This window comes from Macrobrachium nipponense, chromosome 1 (genome assembly GCF_015104395.2).
Source record: "Macrobrachium nipponense isolate FS-2020 chromosome 1, ASM1510439v2, whole genome shotgun sequence".
Lineage (NCBI taxonomy): Eukaryota > Metazoa > Arthropoda > Malacostraca > Decapoda > Palaemonidae > Macrobrachium > Macrobrachium nipponense.
The window spans coordinates 88,991,972-89,017,752 of NC_087200.1; the positions used below are offsets into that span (position 1 = coordinate 88,991,972).

At 39.5% G+C, this 25,781-nt stretch overlaps 1 protein-coding gene across 1 annotated transcript in view; it reads right to left on the reverse strand.

Annotated features, from left to right (window-relative positions):
• The window catches only part of LOC135219445 (spindle assembly abnormal protein 6 homolog), a gene marked incomplete in the record, with an annotated part of 207,012 nt that overhangs the window by 25,798 nt on the left and 155,433 nt on the right, over window positions 1-25,781 (reverse strand). The window contains 2 exon segments of the mRNA XM_064256236.1: window positions 23,498-23,705; window positions 24,884-25,027. Coding sequence (XP_064112306.1) covers window positions 23,498-23,705; window positions 24,884-25,027 — 352 coding nt within the window.

The following is a 25,781-nucleotide window of genomic DNA, read 5'->3' on the forward strand; positions in this document are numbered from 1 at the left end:
ATGTTGACGTAAAATACGTCCAGTCGGCGTTTAAGGATTAAATAACTTTTCACAAGGAAGTTGTTTAACAAGCAATTAAACGTACGAAGAAGCTGAACGCAGTGCCAATGCGTTTATCATGGAGCTGAGTTACTTTTACAGAGCTAAAAAATCGTAAAAAGCAATGTTACTCGATAGTTATTTTAGATAACAAAAAGAAGTGATTTGGGCAAATCGAGTGTAAGTAAAAGAAACAGGTGAATAATCATCCCCGCCGAGCTGGTAAGTCAGTAGGAAGTAGAGCCTCTTCTTCCAACCAATAACCCACCACTATCCCTTCCCTCTCCCCTCTACTGTCTCACTCAGGGCACCGAACACTAGCTCAAGTAAGACTTTTAATATTCTTTATTACTGCATTGCATTTGATTTTTTTTCATGTTTTATATAAAATTTATTGTGAAATAACATTTCATTCTTTTATGTGCATTGGTACTGCTTTTACATACTTATAGTAAAGATTTTACTGTCTCTTCTCCTTCTCTCCTAAACAATATCACGACGCCTGATAACTTAAAATCATTCATTCATTTTTCCTCAAAAATTTAAACGCTCCCTCCCTCTATCTCAAGTTAGCTCTGCATCACTGCAATGACGTATGATGTTCACTGTTTATGCTAATTTCATTGTGAAAAACTTAATTCTTTCATTTACTGTTTTGTTGAATATGGTTATCATTAAATTATACTGTCTTACTCAGCGCAATAAACAATGATACAATTAAGACTTTTTTTTTATGTTTTTATTGTTTCTGTATTGCATTTCATTATTTTCATATCTATCATTATGTTAAATTTATTGTGAAATTGCCATTTTTTATGTGAATTGTTATTGCTTTTACATACATACAGTAATATTTTAACCCTCTTCTCTCCTAAACAATATCAACGCTCCCTTATCATTTAGTCTCAAGTTACCTGCGCGTGACATTACTGCAGTGACGTATATGATTTTGTATATCTTTTCTGGGCTCGGCCGTGTCGCTCCATGAAATAAGTCCGTTTAGCGTTATTTCTAGTAAAATATTGCTAAAATACCAGAGAACTGCTAAATTGGACATGTCAGAACTCTCTGACTCGCTCACCTATAAAAAAAAAGTTGTCGGTATAAACCTGGGGCGAGTGTTAAACACTACCACAGCAACCCCTCCAATTAGCCTTTTCCTCATCAAAATCCCCTAAATACCGGGAGCTGACCCATAGGTCGCACCCTGCTACCCCGCTGAAGGCGTCTGTGACATCATACTTATCGATAGCATTGAAGCTTGGTGCACAGCAGGGGGGGGGGGGGGGGGGGGGGGGGGGGGGGGGAACTAGGGGGGGATTTCACTGGGCGACACGGCTTCCTCGCCCAGAAATAGATTTTTCCTACGTCAAAATCCCTTTTCTGGGCTCGGCCGTGTCGCTCCGTGAAATTGTACCAGAGAAAACACCAAGCTACATTTTCCTAAAATGAAATACAAGATTGATTAGAAATAATAATATACAGTAGTACCTCGAGATACGAAAGGCTCTACTTACGAAAAACTCGAGATACGAAAGCCAATGCGAAACATTTTACTGCTCTACATACAAAAAGTTTTCAAAATACGAAAGGTTGTTGCTGTAAAGTCCCGAGATTCGCCCGGACCACCGAGAACAATTTTAAAACTCCTGCGCCGCCAACTGAGTAAACTCGCTACCATCCTCCTGCTCTCCCATTGGTTCCTGATGCTAGTCACCCCATAGGGTCCTGCTCTCCTATTGGTCAGCATCTACCCCTTGTGCTTTAAGTATTCTATTGGTAAAAGGTTGCTGTAAATTGACAAACTTATTCATGCAATAAATTTAATAAAAAAAAAAAACACTAGGTAAAGATAAAATAAAGAATAGAAATGAATGGTTATTATACTGTTTGGTAGTTTCAGTAGTTAAAGAGAGATAATGAAAATTTATGGCTTACTGTGTAAAAGTGATTGCTTGGCGATCGTTCGATACTCGTAAGTGCTGGATGTAAACAGACGTTTGGAAGCTTTTTTTTGTTTGTTTATTATAGTTAATGGTTACTTAATAATTATTTGAAATGAGTACATGCAATACATTTAATAAAAAAATTGTGAATTAGATATAAAATAAAATAAATCAAACTGCCAACAAATACATATTTTTTTAGAATTCTTCTTCTGTTTTATTATTACGTTACGCATACGTATGTTTCATTATAGCTGTCAGTAACTCAGTATCTCCATTAGGTAAAGATAGAATAAAGAATAGAAATGAATGGTTATTATACTGTTTGGTAGTTTCATTAGATGAAGAGAGATACTAATGACAATTTATGGCTTACTGTGTGCTAGGAAAAATGATTGCTTGGCGCTCGTTCGATACTCGTAAGATGGGTAAGAGCTGAATGTAAACAATCGATTGGAAGGTTTGTTTTTTGTTTGTTTGTGTATAATAGTTAATGATTAATTAATAATTATTTGAAATGAGTACATACTGATTATTTATACATTCTATTGGCATATTCTAAGCTTTTAGCTCTTAGGTTTGATGTCAGAATCATAGACTAGGCTACAGTAGCAACTGCTAACATAGGCTAGGCTTATTGCTAAGGGACATATGCTAAATTCCTAATATATGCAGTAAAAATGGGGTTGAACATTACATGCAGTTGAATATTACTCAAGTATGTACAGTATTTTGCCTTTTTGGAGTCCTATTTCTTCCGTCGGATCGGCGTCGTAACCCTAGAACATGTGTTTTGGCCTGGAAATATAATTTACTGGGGTGTTTTTGGAGGGCTTGGAACAGATTAGCCATTTTACATTTAAAATGTGTTCCAAGATAAGAAAAACTCATGATACGAAGGCCGTCTCGGAACGGATTAATTTCGTATCTCGAGGTACCACTGTATATAACAAATATAACTGCTGAGGTAGGTAGAATATTAATGAGGCTGTCATAAAGGAAAAGATCCGTATGACACAATGACAGCAATATATTGATGTTATAGCAGGGGACACTGGTCTCCCCCCTGCTATGGTATGATATTTAAGATCCTCCAAAGACTTAAGGTAATGCTTTTTGAACACCGAGGGCGATCTCCAACCAGTATACCTCTCCAGATCACCAAAGTTCATATGCTTGAAGAAATCTATAGAAGCTACTATAGCCCGAACGTCATGCACCCTGGGAAATGACCCTGGGCTGGCTCTAAATAAAATACAAAATTTGTTGTCCAATACCCTGTAATGATAGGGTACCACCACTCTGCCTAATGAAGAGCCGACCCCCGGAATAGGAAGATGTCCTAGATAGATAGTCCTTAAGAGTTTTTAACAGGACATAAAGATGTATCCTGCGGAAGCGGGACAATCTTCCATGGGGACCACCTCACCAAAGGGTCCCCATTCTTAGCCAGAAATTCTTTATTTGGCGAAAGCAACACGGCGCCCGAGGAAAGGAATTCTATATGCCCTCGGTCCCTAGCTAATGATGACAGCTCCGATATCCTGGCAGCTGAAGCCAGATTTAATAAAAATAGTGTCTTACGCAAAAGGGTTTGATAATCACACTTTAAGTTGTCTATTTTAGAAGTTAGCCTGAGAACATCGTTAAGAAACCATGACACTGGTGATGGCCTGTGAACGGGCCGCAGACATACGCATGCCCTTGGAATTGACGTGAAATAAGACTCAGTTAGATTTATACCAAACCCGAGAAGAAAACCTTTTTCAGAGCTGACTTAGTGGTTGTTATTGTGGCACCTGCCAAGCCTTGTTCGAATAAAGTCCTGAAGAAGGTTATAGCCACGTTCATTGTCATTACTTTGGTATTTAATTACTTGAGAAATGTAGTTAATTCCTTAACTGCTCAATCATACTGACAAGTGTAAATTCTCTTTTGTCTGACTCCAAGAACAAAATGTTCTGTGGATCAATGTCCCCTACTCTCCTACCTGCAAACTTCATGAAATCCATAAAGTTAGGGTTTTGTGAAGAACTGAGGATTCGAACACAGTCCTCGTTTGTACTTGTTGTGACAACCTCAAGTCCGGGAGAGGGTGAGGACGAAGAGCTATCTCCAGGAGAAGGGGAAACCAAGGCCTTGGAAAGGTCTCAGCTTGTGTAGCACCTTCAGAAGAATGTTCACTGGAGGGAATAGATAAAATTTCCTCCATTGGTACCAATCTATACTTAGTGCATCCGTAGCGTATGCCAGGGGGTCCAGATCCGGGGCTACATAACAAGGCAACTTGTGGTTTGCCTCTGTAGCGAACAGATCTACTTCCAGACCTGGTACCCTCCTGCAAACTCTCTTGAAAGATTCCCACTCCAGAGACCATTCTGACCCCAGGGAGACTGGTCGGGACAGTGCGTCTGTTATGACGTTGTGGACTCCTGCCAGATGGGTAGCCAATAGATGCCAGGTGTTCTTGGCTGCTAGAGAAAAAATTTGCTACCATCACGTGATTCACATGACGACTTTGAACCACCCGTTTATACAGTGTACCACTACCGCACTGTCGAGGACCAACCTGATATGAGTTTTCTTCGGAGGACGGATCTTCCTCAAGGTCAGAAACACTGGCATAGCTTCCAGGACGATGATGTGAAGCATTTGGAACTGAGGTGACCAAGCTCCCTGAACCTTCCCGTGCTGTGAATAACCTCCCCAACTTGTGAGTGATGTGTCCTTGTGCACCACTAGGGACGAGGGAGGGGACTGCAACGGAACCTCCTTGGCTAGGTTCACGGCCTTTGCCCAAGGACGGAGACGTTTCCTGAGGAGCAGAGGTATCCGGGCGATCTTGTCCCGACAACTGGCATTGGCCTTTGAACGTCAAACCCGATTGATGTCCTTAAGCTATGCTTTCAACAGAACGCCTGTGACTGAGGCAAACTGGAGCAAGCCTAGGAACCTCTCTTGATTCCTCCTAGAAGCCTTTTTGCATTTTAAAAATTATCTTGTTACCCTGGCAATCTACTTACCCTTTCCTGATGGAATGAAAAGAGTGTGTGATTCCATGTCCCAATGGATACCTAGCCACTAGAATTTGGACTCCGGGGTCAGACGAGACTTGGCCCTTCTGATCTTGAACCTTATATGTTCCAGGAAAGACATGACCGTGTCCGTGGCCTGCATACACTTGTCTTTGTCTAACTCCCAGATCAGCCAATCGTCTAGGTACGCCACCACCAATATATTCTGAGACCTTAGCTCCTGCACCACCACCTCCGCTAGTTTTCTGAAAACCCTTGGGGCTATATTCAGTCCGAAGGGCATCACCCTGAAGTAGTAGGCTGCTTTCTCTAGTTTGAAATTCAGGTATGGGCAGAAGTGCCGAGCTATAGGGACATGATAATAGGCGTCTGTAAGACCTATAGAGGTGGTGACGACCCCACGGGGAAGTAAGGTCCGTACCTGAGAGATGGTCAGCATTTTGAACTTGTCGCAACGAATGTACAAGCTTAAACAGGACAAGACTGAGATCACCCTTCTTTGTCTGTGCCTTTCCCTGGGACACTGAATAGGCGACCCCAAAATTTCAAATGCTTTGTCCTGGAGACTGCCCCCTTGTGGAGAAGGTCCCGGGAGTAATCTAGCAACTCTTGGCTTGGTCTCTGATAGAAGGTGATGGGTGGAAGTGGACCCTTGTTCCAACTCCAGCCTAGGAGGACAAATTGATGATGGTGCTGAGGCTGAGCCTTAGAAGTCGAAGGCCCGGGTACCTGCTGGACTGGTACAGCCTGTAAGCACAGGTTGCTGTTGTGGAACCTGTAAAGGTTGGAAGCGCCTTTGCCTCTTCCTAGCTCTAGAACTGGGGGACGAAGACTCCGGTTTTCGCTTACAAGGGATACCCCAATGAAACCCTGCTGCTTTGATTAACCCTTAAACGCCGACTGGACGTATTTTACGTCGACAGTTTTTGTCTCTCGGGTGCCGACTGGACGTATTTTACGTCAACATACAAAAGTTTTTTTAAAAATTTGCGGAAAAATACTTTTAGGCCTACCAGACAAAAACACTTGGGGGATGCTGGGAGTTCATGGATCAAGGTGTTCTTTTGTTTACAATCGTTACGCAGGCGCGCAATCGCGAATTTCCTTTTCTTGCCGCACTAAAAAGTATCTGTGACACATCTCGGAAATTATTTCGTCACTTTGACATAGTTTTTGTACCATTTTAAATTAGCCGTTACATGGAGTAATTATACGTATATGAAAATGTGCGCATTTCTATGAAGAAATACAACAGAAAAATACTCATGATTGTAGCTTTTATCAGTTTTGAGATATTTTCATATAAATAGCAATAAGTGCCAAAATTTCAACCTTTGGTCAACTTTGACTCTATCGAAATGGTCGAAAAACGCAATTGTAAGCTAAAACTCTAATATTTTAGTAATATTCAATCATTTAACTTAATTTTGCAACTAATTGGAAGTCTCTAGCACAATATTTCGATTTATGGTGAATTTATTAAAAACTTTTTCCTTACGTCCGCGCGGTAACTCTTCCGAAAAAATCATACATGCGATTGTGGTAACGTTTGCACCATTTTAAATTAGCCGTTACATAAAGTTTTATATATGAAAATGTGCGCAATTTCATGCACAATACAACTAAAAACAACCCATGGTTGTAGCTTTTATCAATTTTGAAATATTTTCATATTAAAAATGATAAGTGACAAATTTTCAACCTTCGGTCAACTTTGACTCTACCGAAATGGTCGAAAAACGCAATTGTAAGCTAAACTGCTTATATTCTAGTAATATTCAAGCATTTAACTTCAGTTTACAACAAATTGGAAGTCTCTAGCACAATATTTCGATTTATGGTGAATTTATGAAAAATAAAACATTTTTCTTTACGTCCGTGCGGTAACTCTTCCAAAAAAATCATACGTGCGATTGTGGTAATGTTTGCACCATTTTAAATTAGCCGTTACATAAAGTTTTATATATGAAAATGTGTGCAATTTCATGTAGAATACAACAAAAAATAATTGAAGGTTGTAGCTTTTCTCATTTTCGAAATATTTGCATATAAATCACGATAAATAGAAAAAAAAACCACTCTTCGGTCAACTTGACTCTACCGAAATGGTCGAAAAACGCAATTGTAAGCTAAAACTCTTACAGTCTAGTAATATTCAGTCATTTATCTTCATCTTGAAACAAATTCGAAGTCTCTAGCACAATATTTAGATTTATGGTGAATTTAAAAAAAAATCTTTCCTTCCCTCGCACGCGGATTCCTCCGCCACAAATCTCCGAAATGCGTATGTTCCATTCTCGGAATATTTGCTCCATTTCATATTAGGCATTTCACAGAGTTTTATATATGAAAATGTGCGCAATTGCATGTAGAATAAAACAAAAAATATTTGAAGGTTGTAGTTTTTCTTATTTCCGAAATAATTGCATATAAAAAAATATATATATATAAAAATTTGACATTCGGTCAACTTTAACTCGTCAGATATGGTCGAAAACTGCATTTGTAAGCTAATATTCTTACAGTATAGTAATATTCAATCATTTGTCTTCATTTGAAAGAAATTGGAAGACTCTAGGACAATATTTACATTTATGGTGAATTTTGAAAAAAATATTTTGTTTACGTCCGTGCGTTACGAATTCATGCATTATTTTGTGATAATATTTTCTCTGTGTTGGCTTTTATCGTTTTACGATGTGTTATATACCAAAATGGTTGCAATTTAGTGTAAATTACAACAAAAAAAGAAGTAACTCGTTAACTTTAACCGTTTTGCGCACAGCGCGATTTGAATTACAATTATATATGAAATCGTTTTTGCGCCATCATATATCACATTAGTTATTTATATATGATAATGATAATGTTTTTCATTTCTGATGGTTGCATACTAAATTTCAGTCAATGACAAAAAAAGGAGCCAAAAATGAACTCTTAATCTTGAAAACTAAGCGCGCTGTGATTTTTTGAAAAAAATATTTTTTCCGCTTTCGCACTCACTCTGAAACACCTCCGGCACACAGGAGACAATTTTAAGACGCGATGCCTCATCCTGAACCTCGTTTACTGCAGAAGCTGGAAAGAGGTCTGCACCCCAAATTGAGGAAGCCAGAAGCTTGTTCGGTTCGTGCCTAATCGTAGCCTCGGATAGAACATGCTTCCTGCATTTTCTCTGATCAACCGCAAAGTCGTACAAGTCACATTGCATGCTCAAAAGTAATGACTTTGCAATGATCTTAAACAGCGGCTCCTGAGCGTACTCAAGAGCAGCCGTCTCCAACAGCACTAGGGAGTTAAGAGACATTGCGAGACATGACCTAGCGTCAAATTTGGCTTGAATCAGTGCATCTGACAGCCTAGGGAGGCGCTCACTAAACAAAGAGATTGCACAGTCTGGCTTAAGCTTGCCTACCGAGAATGTAGCCGGCAAATCCATCCCCCAAATCCTCCCTTACCTGGGCTAGCAATGATGTGGGATCTGCCTCCCTAAGCTGGGACATGGGCTCTTCCCGTGTCACTGCCTGGAGGTGTAAGCCTCTGGCTACCTTTGATGTAAAAGGTAAAGGGTTTCCGTCAACCATCATAAATATCGTGAAAGGGCTTCTAAATCCTGTTACCCTAGTATTTGCACAGTTCCACTCTTCCAGGCTTCGTACACAGCTGAGCCCGGTCTCTAGAAAGGATAAGCGCCTCCTTGGGGACCTTATCCTCTATAACCAGAGCTGCCTCAGTAAGCCTAACATAACCTATGAATGGTGGCTGTAACCTTTCGGGGAAGAACTCTAAATCCTCGAGCCTATGTGTACCACAACCTTCTATAGTCAACATCCCGTTACTATTAGGTGCCTGAACTGCCGACTCCTGTCTGAGGTCTGCAATCAGGGAGTCCTGCGTACCTAATCTCTTAAACACCTCTTCAAACCTTGCTGCGACTGAACTTGCTAAGTTACCTAGGCTATTGACCTGATTTAAAATATTCGTACTGAACAGGTCTTGGCCGACTAGAGGGGAGTCTTCCTGCCCCCCATGCGGTACCTTATGAGGTATCCGATGGCTAGATGCTGATGGTATGTGACTTGTGGGGCAATGGGAAGAATTTCCCTCTTAAGACCTCGGATTTGAAGACTTAGAAAGAGACTTCAGCCTAGGTTTAATATGTGTATGAACATGTGGCACTTTTCCAGGCCTTGAATTTGATTCTGGTTTTCTTTTAAGCAAGGTTTTACTAGAAGGATTTGTCTTTATTTTAGGTATCACAGAGAAGGAATGCGACCTAGAAGGGGGCAATCCTCCTGTGAAACCCTTGAAGGAATTGGAAGGAGAGGGAGTGGAAGAATTAGAGTGACTCGAGGAAAGACCTCGAACTTATTAACATTGTTACCTGTGCCCACATCTGGTGTAATGGGCAAATTGTCAACCACTTCAAGTGACACTCCTTCCAACCCAAGCTCCGGCAATTCCGCCTATTGCTGTTCAATAACTGAATCCCGAATTCATTTGATAATCGGTGCTGCGACTTCTGGGTCAACGCATCCGACCGATTTCTCCGGCCGGGAAGATCAAAGCTGCCATATCTTGGGATAGGATATACAGCTTAGCCTTCCTTATGTTCCGGCCAAAACCTCTAACCCAGATATTGAGGGTGGAGGGGGCAGCATCCTTAACAGACTGCTCCGTCTGTAATTATTTATTGTTATTAATTAATGTAATTATTTTTTTTTTATAATGTATTTATTTTATTTATCTTGTTTTATTATTATTTATTATTATTATTTGTGTTTATTTATTATTATTTATTTATTTATTTTATTATTTTTATTTATTTATTATTTATCTATTATTATTATTATTCTTTTTGTAAACACTATAATAATCAAAACTGTGCAGTATAATTTCAACGCAATATGCATGGGGGATGCAGTGCGTTAACTTACCAGAGAGGTAACCTGTTGCACCAAGACGTAGCAGGCAAAGCAGTTTCCGTGATGCCAGACTACATAATCTTTCAGCAACACTGCACACGGGGCATGGCCCCGGCAAACATCGTGGCCGCACGGATTCTGTAGAACAGCGTTACAGCCGACAATAAGACACTGGGTGGCCTGTAAGTGCAATAACATACGTATAAGAACGTTTGCACAAACTTATAGGAATACCCATGTTACAAAGTAATATGCCGGATCATTCCGGATTGAAACAATATAGAATATATATAATATATATATATATAAATATATACATCCCGGGAACTGTGTAAGACATAAATCAACCCGGGACTGTATGACCCGGGAGGGATACACGAAGTATCCCGGGACGGCCACATGAACTTGAAGTTCCGTGGCAAAACAGAGGTAAAAAACTAAAATAACAATACATTATGTTCGCCCACAGAAGAGCAACTTCCGTAAACATAGCCCTCAACGATTACCGGGGAAGCCGGAATCCAAACCCGCCTTATGCGGGGAGGGAATGTATAGGCGAATGGATGAAAACTCCGAGAGTTGAAAGAAGCAGAACGCACTCAAACCACGGAAACCGAGGCTGAATACGCAGAGCATCCATCAACTCAGGAGAAGGTCGGCTGAGAAGCGACACCCACCAAGCTAAGGTCCTGGAGGACCTTCTGTACCCCCTCTCCACCGATTCGGATCGGTCGTCAGCGACAACCTGAGGGAGAGGGGCACCCAACTACTGGGAGCCCCTCGTGCGGGAGAGGGAAGTAGGCCTGATGGGGTGACGATCATATGACCCAGCGTATCCCCGCAGATATTAGACCACGAGGAAAACGCAGGGACAGCCTATGTAGGCTAACGACATAACTCCAACATATATATACATAAATTAAAATCAATTACTTAAAGCTAAAAGAAAATCATACTTTAACACGGGGGCGGTTATATACGACTAGTTAAAACTCGTAAAATAAACGACTATGAAGGCCACCCGATGACGGTGGTCACACAAAGGAAACCCATAACTAGCCTACTGTCGTAACGAAATGAAATGGAAGGCAGACGAAAAATAAAATAAACTAAAATAACTTAATGAAATATACCAAACCAGAAATAAAATATAACGGTGGGTAAACGACAAAGCACGTAATAAAGGCACATGCTCGAATAAAGGCCCCCGTGCAAAACCATGAAAATAATGAAAATATAAGTAAGCAAAAACAGGATCGACCTAAAACTGCCACCCAAGATATAAATAAAATATGTACTGAAATACCACACGGTAAAGCAGGATGGATGCCCACGCAAAACCGATATAATAAAAGGGAATGCCGTAAGGGCGACTTGCCGCCGCTACGGTCAAGTGATGCCTAACAAAATCCTAAATAAAGGCAAAACGAAAGGCAAACTCACTCCCTAAATATTGTGAAAAACGGAACAAGTACTTAACTTGGGTGAAGAGGCAGACTAACGATCCATAATGAGATAAAACACAAAATATGATTAAAGAGCAGACAGCTCTAAACAAACGTGCCAACGCAAGGTGGCTATCGAAAAGTATGTCTTCACAGACGCCTTCAACGGGGTAGCAGGGTGTGATCTATGGGTCAGCTCCCCGTATTTAGGGGATTTTGATGAGGAAAAGGCCAATTGGAGGGGTTGCTGTGGTGGTGTTTAACACTCGCCCCAGGTTTATACCGACACCTTTTTTTATAGGTGTGCGAGTCAGAGAGTTCTGACATGTCCAATTTAGTAGTTCTCTGGTATTATAGCAATATTTTACTAGAAATAACGCTAAACGGACGTATTTCATGGAGCGACACAGCCGAGCCCAGAAATAGATAATATAAGATGTCTAAATCTAATACAATAACAGATGAAGGTCAAGGCTAAGGCAGGGACAATAAGCGAGGCATGTAGGAGAGAAAGTACTAAAGGAAAAAATATTTATGAAGATTAGACCCTGTTATAATGGTTCTGTTATATCAGGAGGAACCACATTCACTGCTGCCACTGTTGCAAATTTTAGGGCTTCCAAGGATTTTAGGTAATGGCGTTTGAATACTGCTGGTGATTTCCAGCCTGTATATCTTTTTAATCTTCAAAATGCATGTGATGAAAATAATTGACTGTTGTAGCTACTGCTCGGATATCATGGGCATGTGGGACTGATTCCGGGTTGGCTTGTTTAATAAAATAAAGAATCTGTTGTCTGATTCCTTTCAGGGAAATGGTTCCTCCATTCTTTCTAATAAATAAAGGGCCTGAAGACTTTTTGGAGGTTCTATTCAAATAGGCTTTCAGAGTGTTAACTGGACACAGAGATAGATCCTTTGGAAGTGGGACAATCTTTCACAGGGACCATCTATTCTGTGGATCCTCATTCTTTGCTAAGAATTTCCTGTCTGGAAAGATAAATATTTCACCAGAAGAAAGAAAGTCAATATGATTTGGTTCTCTAGATAATGCTGAGAGTTCAGATATTCTGGCTCCTGAGGCTAAACTTATTAATAATAATGTCTTCCTAGGAAGCGTTATATAAGTACATAAGTCATTATCAGTGTCAGAAGCTAACTTAAGGACACCATTTAAAAACCAGGAAACTGTGTGAGGACGAGTTACTGGTGTTAGTCTGGCACAGGCTCTCGGAATAGACGAAAAATACGAATCTGTAAGATTCGATCTGAAATATTTTCTTTAAAGCAGATTTAATTGTTGTAATTGTATTAGCGGCTAAGCCTGTTTCAAACAAAGTCCTAATAAAGGTAACTGCCAGATTCGTAGTCATTGTCCGAACCTCTGAGTCTTTTAGAAACTTGGCTAGCTTTCTTACAGCAGAATCATATTGCCGAAGAGTAGATTCTCTTTTGTCTGACTCTAGGAACAAAGTGTTTAGAGGATCAATCTCAGCATCTTTTTGTGCTGCAAATGTCATAAAGTCCATAAAGTTAGGGCACTCTGAATTCTTGAGGAAGCTAACACACTGTGAGTTTGTACTATCTGTGTCAACTTTGGGTTGGGAATCCGCCGGGGGCGGAGTCCCAGTTCCACCAAGAGAGGAAACCAGTTGCTTTTGGGCCAATTGGGGGCTACCAGGGCTATCCGTCCTTTGAAAGTCCTGAGCTTGTCCAGGACTTTCATTAGCATGTTTATAGGTGGAAACAGGTAAATCCTCCGCCAGTTGTTCCAATCTATGGACATGGCGTCTGTGGCGTAGGCCAGAGGGTCCAGGTTGGGGGCTACATAACATTGAAGCTTGTGGTTGGATTCTGTGGCAAATAGATCTACTTGGAGATCCGGAACCAGTTGGCAGATCCAATTGAATGACTTTTTGTCCAAGGACCATTCCGACTCCAGCAGAGTTGTCCTTGATAGTGCGTCCGCGACCATATTTCTTACCCCCGCCAGGTGAACAGCTGACAGGTGCCAATGGTTCTTTGTTGCCATAGAAAAGATTGCTATCATCACATGATTTATGCGACTTGATTTGGAAACTCCCCTGTTTATGCAGTGGACTATCACCTCGTTGTCTAGTATTAGTCTGATATGTTGTTTCTTTGACGGGGAAAGTCTTTTTAGAGTCAAAAACACTGCCATGGCTTCTAGGATATTGATGTGTAGTTGACGGTATGTCACTGACCACAAACCTTGGACCTTTTCGTATTGGGAGTAGCCTCCCCAACCGCTTAGGGAGGCATCTGTATGGATTACTAGTGCCGGCGGTGGGAATTGTAAGGGTACTGATTTTGCTAGATTTTTACTTTGGCCCATGGTTGAAGTCTTTTCCTCAGAATTGGTGGAATCCGAGAAATTTTGTCTCAAGTTTTCTTGTTTGCTTTGGACCGCCATACTCGATTGATGTCTTTCAGTTTGATTTCAGTAATGTGTCTGTTACTGAGGCAAACTGGAGTGAGCCTAGGATTCTTTCTTGGTTTCTCCGGGATGTTAGTTTGTCCTTGAGAAAACTTTTTGTGTTCCTTGCTATCTCTTTCCTCTTTTTTGGTGGAATCAACAGCTTGTGTGTGTTCAGGTTCTATTGTACACCTAACCACTGGAAACATGCTGTCGGAGTAAGACGGGACTTCTTGAAATTTATTTGGAATCCTAAGTATTCCAGAAATCTTATTACTTTGTCCGTCGCCTTGTGGCATTCCTCGATGCTGTTGGCCCAGATAAGCCAATCATCTAGGTAGGCCACTAACTGTATTCCTTGAGTTCTCAGCTCTTGCACTACTATCTCTGCCAACTTTGTGAATATCCTGGGAGCTATATTGAGTCCGAATGGCATCACTTTGAAAGTATATACCCTTTTGCCTAGCTTGAATCCTAGGAAAAGACGAAAATGCCTTGCTATTGGAACACGATAATAAGCATCTGTAAGATCTATAGAGGTGGTGATGGCCCCACGGGGAAGTTAGGTCCGCACCTGCGAGACGGTCAGCATATGGAACTTGTCGCATTGAATATGTATTCAAATGGGACAGGTCTAAGATTACTCTTCATTTGTCTGAGTCTTTCTTTGGAACGCTGAACAAGCGTCCTTGAAATTTTAAACATTTTACCTCTTTTATTGCTTTCTTTAGAAGGAGATTTTTGGTGTAAAGTGTTAGATCTGCCGTTGGAATCTGATAAAAACTGGTTGGTGGAGGGGGCCCTTTTATCCAACTCCACCCCAGACCCTTCGATATTATGCTGTATGCCCATATGCCCATTTGCTGAAAGTCCAACGGCTCCAAAAGAGGTACAGCCTTCCTCCTACCTAGGGAGTCTCACTGGTTTGCAGAAGGTCTGCTTCCATGGCTCCCTCGGAATCCTCTACCTCTTCCGGAAGCTCTTCCGCTGCCTCTATGCCGGAAGGCTCCCCTAGCTCTACTACCTCTCGCATGCCTATTGTACCCGTGAAACACACCTTGTGTTTCAAAGGTAGGGTTATATGCTGGAGATGCCGTAAACGAGGTAGTGGCTACTGGTTGTTGAGGTGGCTGGCTTACCCACACATATTGTTGTTGGGGCCGAGTCTTTGATGTGGAAGGCTGACTCATCTGGGATACTGGCATTGCCTGTACCACAGTTTGAGTTTGTGGACCTTGGAAGGACTGAAACTTCCTTGGTCTTTTCCTGCCTCTTGATTGTGTTCCGGTAGGCTCATATTTTCGTTTAGGAATTAGACCCCACCAGACTTTGAGGCTTTGGTTAACTCTTGCTGCTTCCCCGAGGACGCTGTTTACTACGTCCTCCAGGAACAAGTCCGCTCCCCAGATTGAGTCCTTAATTAATCTGTTAGGCTTATGCCTAATGGAGGCCTCAGCTAGGACATGTTTCCGGCAATTACGTCGAGCCACTGCAAAGTTATATGCATCACTCTGGAGTGTGTGGAGCAAAGACTTTGTTAAGATCTTGAACAGTGGCTCCTCGGCGTAGACCAATGAAGTCATCTCCGCCATCTTAGCTGAGTTGATGGATCTGCTCAGCCTAGTTCTTGCCTCGTACTCTGTCTTAATCAGAGAGTCCGAAAGTCTAGGAAGTCATTCACTAAACTGTGTGGTGGCACAGTCTGAGTTCAATTTCCCTACTGTGAACGTAGCTGGTGCGTCAACCCAGCAATCTTGGTCTCTCGGGAACAACAGAGAAGTCAAGTCAGTTTCCCTTAATTGCGGCATGGGTTTGTCTTCCATAGCCGCCTGTAAGGCGAGATCAACTACTTTTGTGGTGCATGGTGTTGGGGTTTGCCCTTCCACCACGAACATAGTATATGATCCTTTATGAGGCGTCAAATTTGTATTGACGCACTCCCAATCATTTAAAGTCCGGACCCAGGCGGACTGAGCTTGCTCTTTTGGGTAGATAACGGTTTCCTTGGGGACCTTATCTACCCTTACTAACGCTTCCTCTGTCAGGCGCGCGTAACCAGGGAAGGGAAATTGTAATCCCGCCGGATAGAATTCAAAGTCTTCTACCGGACGGGTACCACATCCTTCTATTGTTAACATGCCCTCTAAGAACGGGGCATGAAGAGCCAATCGCAACGGGTTGTTCTTAACGAACACCAGGAGTTTTGACGCGTCCGGAATCACAAACTGCTGTTGTTGTGGTAGTCTGGATCGCAAGAGATTCTCTATGAGATTCTCTTGTTTTTGCAGTCTCTGGGCCAAATTGTCCACAGACTGCAGGCGATCAGCAATTGGTCCAATCTGAGACTGGACTATGCTACCCATCCTCTCCATGAGTTGGCTCGAGAAGGCTACCGGATCAAATGCAAATTCCGGCGTCTTTGCCTTTGAGCTCCTTGCTCTTGACCCCTGATGTGGGGGAGTAGCAACTGCAGAGTCCGTCATTAGCTTAAACACTGATGATGGTCAGGTTGGGAGTGGTTTGGGCAGCTTAGAAGGTTTGCTTGGTATAGGTAGGGCCTTCTTCAAATGTTTAACTTTAGGGGCCACTGAGCATGGCTTGTCCCCAGCCATGACCTTCCCAGTGAACCCCTGGAAAGAAGTCAGAGAAGAAGAGCTAGACTGCGCCAGACTAAGAATTGGAATCTTAGACCGGGCGCCACCTGCCTCACTTACCTCCCTACCTTGTCCGGCGGAGTCGAGGACCATCGGTTCGACGTCTAGGTTGATGGCTGCTACTTCTTCTTAGACGGCTTCCCCTAGTCCCTCAAGATCTTCAGGAAGAACTTGTGTTTCCTCTCTGATCCTGGCGATGATTGGCGCTGCTACTTCCTTCGGCACTGCAGCCGACATCTTGGCGTTAGGGTACAGTAGAGTGCACATATCCTCCGCAAGGATATATGGCTTCTTGGCCTTCACGTTGCGGCCAAAGCCGCTGACCCAGATCTTGAGGGTCGCCAGGGAAGAGCTCTTGATGTCTTGGGGTCTGAAAGAAATAATCCTGTTAGAACTTACCCTATAATACGACAATGTATTTTTCAAGTTCCATATTGCCAATATACTTAGTAACTATTTCTAGGGGACGGAATATTGTATATACCGAGTCATTTGTTAAATCTGAGACCAGCGCATAGCAGATCTCACATCCTTCTGGATGCCAAACCAGAAGGTCGTCCACCTGGACTGCACACCCAGCATGAGATCGGTAGACCTCATGCCCACACGACTGCTGTAGCACAGCAGTGCATGCTGTCTCCTGACAGCGTACCACCTGTAAATTAATTTGATACATGAGTATCATAATTTGATATCACCGAAAGATCCGGTGCCATGTATAGTTAAGTTAGATCCGCTGTGTTTAGTTCAGTGGAGTCGCATGCTTCCTTAAAACTATGCATTAAGTGTTTTACAATGGTATCCTAATATTCTGTTCTCCTTCTTGTACCACCTCATGTCATCTAAAATTTTGTCATTATAAGGTTTTGGAGCGGACAGAAATGGTGGCAGGGTTAACCTTGCACCAGTCCGCTGGCTCCGGAGAGAAAAATTTTACTATGAAACTTCTCTCAGCTTTCCGTACCCCCACCAGAGTAGAACGTACGTATTGTGAAGAAAGGCTTGGGACGAGCGGAAACCAGGTTACCTAGTATTCCGTCGGCCCCGGAATGTACAGTTCCGTGAAGCGCTTCTTTAAAAATAACTTGGCGACAAGGGGGCACAAAGAAATCAGAATTTTAGGGACACCAATACTGGTGCCGGAATACCTGGTTGAAATTATTAATTCCTACCGTTATGATTCCCGCCCGAGAATAATAATAATATAAATAAATTAAGGAAATACTAGGCTCCATCTGTAACCTTCTTCCCGGATCAACCATTTAGCTAATATCCTTTTCTATAAGGGATCAGCCTACGGGATCAGAACAGGATAAAAATTTTGCCTGAATCCGATCAAAGAATCATAGCTACTAATTTATAAATACGATTCTAAGGTTTATCCCGGCCCTACCGGGGCGGAAGGATAGCGAAGATGGGATTCCGGGGATAGGAGGATACGAGGTACGTAGCAAGGTGCGTACTCAGTCCGGCGCGTCCGGTGGCCATCCATGACTAGCCAAGGAGAGAGCGCTACCTGCCTCGACTCACAGAGCGTGTGAGCAATGCCTCTCTCTCAGCTGTTCCCCCCTTCTCCCCTAGAGTGTATGACTCAAGCCTATTTCCCGGGGTTAGGGTGTGGTGAGTAAGTACTCCACCGAGGTGGGTACAGGGGGAGGGAGACAGCCGAGAAGAGTGGCTCGCTCCTGATCATGTGGTCACTGTGACCGGTCAGGTGGGACAACCCTCCGAGACACAGTGGATCCACCCGATCAAGGCAGTAGGCCTATGGCCTTCTGTCCAATACATACACAATAAATAATAACAATTTATATAAAACAAAATTATATATTCTAAAGTAAAGTAGGCTATAACGACATAGTGTGAGTAAAAATGGGGGGAATGGGGAAAATGGAGGTAGAGAGAGGAACATGGTGTGATACGAGCGTATAGCCTAACCCTCCAAAATCGTTAATAATGCCAAACTGGTCAGGAAGACTAAATCGCTCTAATCAATAATTAGCCCTCCAAAATCGGGAATAGTGCCGACCTGGTCAGGTAATACAATTGACTTAAGGATATCATCCTATAAGTTTTAATCGTGTTCCAACTCCCTAATCAGATCGCTTCAAATTGAATAAAAACTTTAGCCTTCCGTAGAAAGCTAAAGAGGGATGTAGCTGGTTAGGCTACTCCCATACTTATTTCAATAGAAACGACTTAACCTAGATATAATTATATGTATATCAAAAGGGAACTCACTGGTGTAGGCTACCTTCCGAAGCAGCATACGGCCCGGTCGGGTAGCCTAACTATATGAACGCCAATATAGCCTAACTAATACTCAAATGTTAATAAACATCAATAATCATAATTAACCATTGTATAAGATATCTAGAGCTAAATAAACCCGACTACAATTAGTATGAGGAACTAATTGGAAGTTGACAAGTAAACATGAAGCTCTGGGAGGTAGCGACACCAAAATGGCTGCTGGGGGAGCGGCATCATACGACACTCCCGAGACTAAAATTAACAATATATATAATTTTAACGTGTGTCGCCACCTCAACTTATCAAAATTGATAATTGCAATACTCAACTTGGTAGTAGGAGTTTCAAGGTCAGACATCTTCACAATAAGCACAATAAAGCTTCCAAACACAAGAACGCGTGTAGGTATCGCGGTGCTATAGAAAGGAATGATGGGAGTCGCATGGGTAGTAGTAGTAGAAGCGGGCAGTAGTCAGATGTAGAACGGCACCTCGTAGTAACGGGGGATGCTGAGAAAGGAGAGGACTAATTGGTAAGGGACCTCTGATAGTGGTTTTATCACGCCCCAGTTACTATACCGACACCCTATAAGGGTGAGCGAGCTGGGTATATTCCTAGTATTCCATGCAGCTTTTTTCTCTGGTATATTTAGCAGTTTTTATACCTTAGAAATGGTGCTATAGGGAGCATTTCACGGAGCGGCACAGGTTGAGCCCAGAAATACAGTTTTTCTTGTAGGATGTAGTAGGCCGTCAAATACAAGTATAAAGATGTGTAATTGGTCAGTTCGAAGTACAAGTATTTGTTTGACAAATGATGCAAAATTTTACTGTAAATTTCATTAAAAACGGAATGTTTGGCATATGAAACATTTGACAAATGAGGTACCACTGTATTACGATCAATGGATTTGAACTAAAACATGTCTTATTACAAAATCATCATATTTCTGTAATGGCTTTTTAATACTATAAAATAATCTGTTTAAAAATGAGGGCAAATGAAACTTTCATGTTTCCCATGCTTTGACACAACCCATGAACAATATGAACAACAGGCAAAAAACATCAGATTATGAGTAACAGGGAATGAAATGTTGACAATACTCAAATGAAAATATCTCTTACAAATAAGTACAGGGTTATTACTGAATTGCACCTTCAGTGTAAGGGTCGATATATGAACAACCTACAATACTGTCAATTCATTTATAAGCTCCTTCAACATATAAAAAAAAAATTACCCATTTTAAAAAGATTTCAAAGTGTTCTCACACACCAGTAATTACATAAAAAAATGCCAATATGTCTGTTCACTATGGAAATGAAACTAAAGAGTAATGAGCCTACCAGGAAAGACGCAAACTACCATACATGGGGGAAGACATACCTCAAGATAAAAAACACCTTTGTTAGCTTAAATATTAAGCACTCATCTGCACTATCAAGCCAAGTAAATAAATGGTTTATTCTTTTTATGTACTAACATTCAAACCACCCAACCAGTCCATTTTGCAAATGCTAAGTTCTTGGAATGCATTAACCTTTAAAGGACAGGCATCATCATATGAGTATCGATAACAGGTTTTGAGTGATGGATGGGCTAACTCATCTATATGAGTATTAACATTATGCACATATGATTTGGATGAATTTAGCAATAAAGATGTTCCTATCACTTCAATGATCCATAAATGACTAATGGCAACTGTAGTAGATCAGCAAAGGAAAGAGGGTTATCAGCATGCCTTGAGACTTTTAAGACAGTATGTCAGTTACAATTGTAATTTTACAAATTAACCCTTTAACGCCGAAGGGGTATAATAAAAATCGTCTCCCGTATGCCGGGAGGGGGTCTGGGAGTGAGCGCCGAAGCGGAAAAAATGTTTTTTTCAAAAAATCCCAGTGCGCTTAATTTTCAAGATTAGTTTACTTTTGGCTCCTTTTTTGTCATTGCCTGAAGTTTAGTATGCAACCATCAGAAATGAAAAAAAAATCATTATCATACATAAATAATTAAATAATGCAATATATGATAGCGCGAAAACAAAATTTCATATATAATTGTATTCAAATCGCGCTGTGAGCAAAACGGTTAAAGCTAAAGAGTTAATTTTTTTTTTTTTGTATTGTACACTAAATTGTGATTATTTTGGTATAAACACATTGTAAAACTATCAAAGCAACACAGAGAAAAGATTATCACAAAATGATGCATGAATTTGTAACGAGAGGACGTAAAAAAAGTTTTTCTCAAAAATTCACTATAAATCTAAATATTGTTCTAGAGACTTCCAATTTGTTTCAAAATGAAGATAAATGATTGAATATTACTATACTGTAAGAGTTTTAGCTTACAATTGCAGTTTTTGACCATTTTGGACAAGTTAAAGTTGACCGAAAGTCAAAATTTTTTTATATATTTTTTTTATATGCAAATAATTTAAAAATTAGAAAAGCTATAACCTTTAATTATTTTTTGCTGTATTTTACATGTACGCATTTCGGAGATTTGCGGAAGAGAATCCGCGTGCAGAGGGAAGGAAAAAGTTTTTTCAAAAATTCACCATAAATATAAATATTGTGCTACACACTTCAAATTTGTTTCAAAATGAAGATAAATGACTGTATATTACTAGACTGTAAGAGTTTTAGCTTACAATTGCGTTTTTTGACCATTTCGGTAGAGTCAAATTTGACCGAGTGTTTTTTTTTTTCTATTTATCGTGATTTATATGCAAATATTTCGAAAATGAGAAAAGCTACAACCTTCAATTATTTTTTGTTGTATTCTACATGAAATTGCACACATTTTCATATATAAAACTTTATGCAACAGGTAATTCAAAATGGTGCAAACATTACGAAAATTGGAAGAAAAAATGTATGATTTTTTCGGAAGAGTTACTGCGCGGACGTAAGGAAAAAGTTTATTTCATAAATTCACCATAAATCAAAATATTGTGTTAGAGACTTCCAATTTGTTGAAAAATAAAGGTAAATGATTGAATATTATTAGAATGTAATAGTTATAGCTTACAATTGCGTTTTTTGCCAATTTCGGTCGAGTCAATGTTGACCGAAGGTTGAAATATTGGCACTTATCGTTATTTATATGAAAATATTTCAAAAATGATAAAAGCTACAACCATTGGTTTATTTTTTGTTGTATTCTACATGAAATTGTGCATATTTTCATATATAAAACTTAATGTAACGGCCAATTTAAAATGGTGCAAACATTACGACAATTGGACGAAAAAATTTATGATTTTTTTCGGAAGTTATCGCACAGACGTAAGGAGTTTTTTTGTTTTTTCATAAATTCACCATAAATCGAAATATTGTGCTAGATACTTCCAATTTGTTGTAAAATAAAGGTAAATGATTGAATATTACTAGAATATAAGAGTTTTAGCTTACAATTGCATTTTTTGACCATTTTGGTAGAGTCAAAGTTGACCGAAGATTGATATTTTGGCACTTATCGTTATTATATGAAAATATTTCAAAACTGATAAAAGCTACTACCTTGGGTTGTTTTTAGTTGTATTCTACATGAAATTGTGCACATTTCCATTATAAAACTTTATGTAACGGCTAATTTAAAATGGTGCAAACATTATGTCAATCGGACGAAAAAAATTATGATTTTTTCGGAAGAGTTACCGCGCGGACATAAGGAAAAAGTTTTTTTCATAAATTCACCATAAATCGAAATATTGTGCTACAGACTTCCAATTTGTTGCAAACTGAAGGTAAATGATTGAATATTACTAGAATATAAGAGTTTTAGCTACAATTGCATTTCGGTAGTCAAAGTTGACCGAAGGTTGAAATTTTGGCACTTATCGTTATTTATATGAAAATATTTCAAAACTGATAAAAGTTACAGCCATGAGTTGTTTTTTGTTGTATTCTACATAAAATTGCGCACATTTTCATATATAATACTCCATGTAACGGCTATTTTAAAATGGTGCAAAAATTATGTCAAAGTGACAAAATAATTTCTGAGATGTGTCGCTGATACATACTTTTTAGTTCGAGAAGAAAGAAATTTGCGCTTGTGCGCCTGCGTAATGATTGTAAACAAAACAAAACCTTGATCCGTGAGCTCCCAGCATCCCCCAAGGCGCGTGATTCAAAAGTTTTTGCCTAGTAGGCCTATAACTATTTTTCCGCAAATTTAAAAAAAAACTTTTTTATATCGACATACCATATGTCCAATCGGCACCCAACAAACAATTTATATCAACATTTAATACGTCCAATCGACGTTAAAGGGTTAAAGTGCAAAGAAATATTAGGAAAACATAGTATACCTCACAGAAAGTTACTGCATCTCCCCATCTCAGCAAATCTCGTAAAGACTTTACAATACATGTAAATATACTCACAATTTGTTACTCATTTTATTTCTTATCTGTTGTGATCTTGTGCAAGCTGTAATTATAATTATACAAACTAAAAGAAATTATTGGAATTAGAAAAAAAGACGTATAACTTGGTAAAATTTACGAGTGTCTTAAAAAAAAGGCCCCGCACAGGGTTGTAAATAGTACATATTCACTTTCAACTTCCCATGGAAGGTACAGAAAAATTTTTCAATATTTTTTCTTACACCATTGATGTTTTTTTTTTTTTTTCTTTTTAATTGGCCAACCTTAAATTTTACCTGGTTTGGGGGTGTGCTTAATATACATTTACCCATCCCTGAAGGGTTAAAAGCTAATGTTACTGCTGTTATTGAACTATACGTACCATTTTCATTTGTTTTCAAAATTTTATCCTGCTCCTCCAGTTTCTCTACTGACTCACTAAGCTCTTTTTGAAGTTTCTCATTATCAACACTAAGTTTTGAAAGCTTGGTTGTTATTTCATGCAACTGCTCGTTCAATACTGCTAATTGTGAGTCTTTCTCACCAACTACTTTTTCTTGCTCTACTAAAGCTGCTTCTTGAACTTTATTCTGTAAAGTAAAATAGATAGCAATGATTACCATATTCACAAAAATTTTAATGGAAAATGCAATAATCATCATCACTTACAATATCATTTCAAATCTTTCCTTTTTGGGGTTGCACATGCAATGAGTTACAAACATTTTCCTGTCCAGTGCACTTATTGCCTCAATTCCCACTGGTTTCATCCTCTACTATGTAATGTTTTCATGATTTCCATGGACTTCCTACATGGACTTTTTCCTGCTTCTTCCACATCTACTATTTAGCACAGATGCGCAAACTTGACAATCTACCTAGTAAATCTTGACAGTCTCTTAGGGATGGTTCTGGTTAAATGGCTACAAGTGATAATACAAAATTCACTAAATTACAAGTTATAAAATGCACGTGTTGCAATATAAAAATACAGAAATAAACGCTGCGTTTGACTGCTGAAAGGGAGTCTCATCATTTAATGTAAAAAAAAAAAATGTCTAGTGATAGATAAGTAAATTAATACAGTACATTAATGACATAGATTATGTACAAACTTGACACTTCTACTGCTTAAATAACAAACTAAATGTAATTAAGAACTTACCTTACAACTTTCTTCAGTTACGAAACATAATAAATTAAACTTGAAACTACTATAAAGAACAGGTTAATTTCCTGAATTAGAAAAAAAAAAAATCAATAAATAGCAAATGATTATTAACTTATGGACTACAAGTGATAGCTCAGCCTCTCTAGATTTGAAATATCATCTCGTTTTTTCATCCCTTTGGAATGAGTTCTTATTGAATAATTGCAGTTTTATATAAAAGAAAGCCATGTTTACTTCAAGGAAAGCAAAGTACTATATGAGAACCGGTATTTTCTAAGGTAATACATTTGGAAGAAAAAGTTTTTAGATTAACTAGAGCTTCCTTGGATAACTTGCTTTAAAGGAGAAAAATGGATGGAATTAGGAATGAATCACAATATGACAAATAGCATGGAAAAATAATGAACATGAAGACTGCTTAGGATTGATCTTATGTTGAAGTTGCATTGGTAAGATATTTATGCTTGTTGGGTTTGGTATGAACAATGAAATTTTCATTCCAAGTTTTAATATTACAAAATCAGCAATAAATTGCCATAACCATGACATATGATGAAACTGACTTTCACATAACTATCTCCTAATCTTTTAACTTACTCTCATGTGTTCATCTCTTAATCTTTTCTGAAGTTTTTTTATTATGTCCAGGCTCTTTTGCAGCTCTGCATAAATCATCTGGATAGAATTTTCCCTCTTAGCCACTTTTTGTTTTCTTTCTTCCAAGGTTTCTTCTAAAGTTAGCTGAAAAATAAGAATATTAAAAGCAACATGGCATGAAAAATGGATTTAAGGCAAGGAATTAAAGTATTAAAATAGATATCATTCTTACTTGTTCTGCAGTGCTTGAAAATTTGTGTAAATTAATAAAAAGTAAGAGAAAAGTAATAATTTTGCACTGAAAATTGTTTTAGTGTAGGCAGTACAGAGTACCTCGTTCTTCGAACTTAATCCATTCCAGAAGTCTGTTCGAAGTACAATTTGTTAGAAATATGAAACAAATATCCCCATAAGAAATGAAGGGAATCAGGACAATTCGTTCCTGCCAACCCAAAAAGTTCCCCTTTTCACATTTTTTCTAAATATTAATATATGTTCAAAAGTTAAATTAAGAGTGTAAAGTAATAAAACAGTACGTTATATAAAGTAAAATTTTCAAAATTTTATTTTTTCTATGTACAGTTTATGAACAGTTTGGTAAAAGTGGCACCCAGCCAGCTGGGTGATGGAGGGAGGAGAGACAGGAACCCTTTGAGCAAACCGAATTGGTTGCAGTATGCAAAGGTTGATAATAAAATCAATTTTATTCACATATTAGGTACAAGGATAATAAAAGGAATCGAAAGTGTGTGTGTGTGTGTGTGTGTCAGAGAGAGAGAGAGAGAGAGAGAGAGAGAGAGAGAGAGAGAGAGAGAGAGAGAGAGAGAGAGAGAGTAATCAGCATGTTTACACTTGGATCTTAAGTCCATGAAAGAGATTAATTATGCCACAATACATC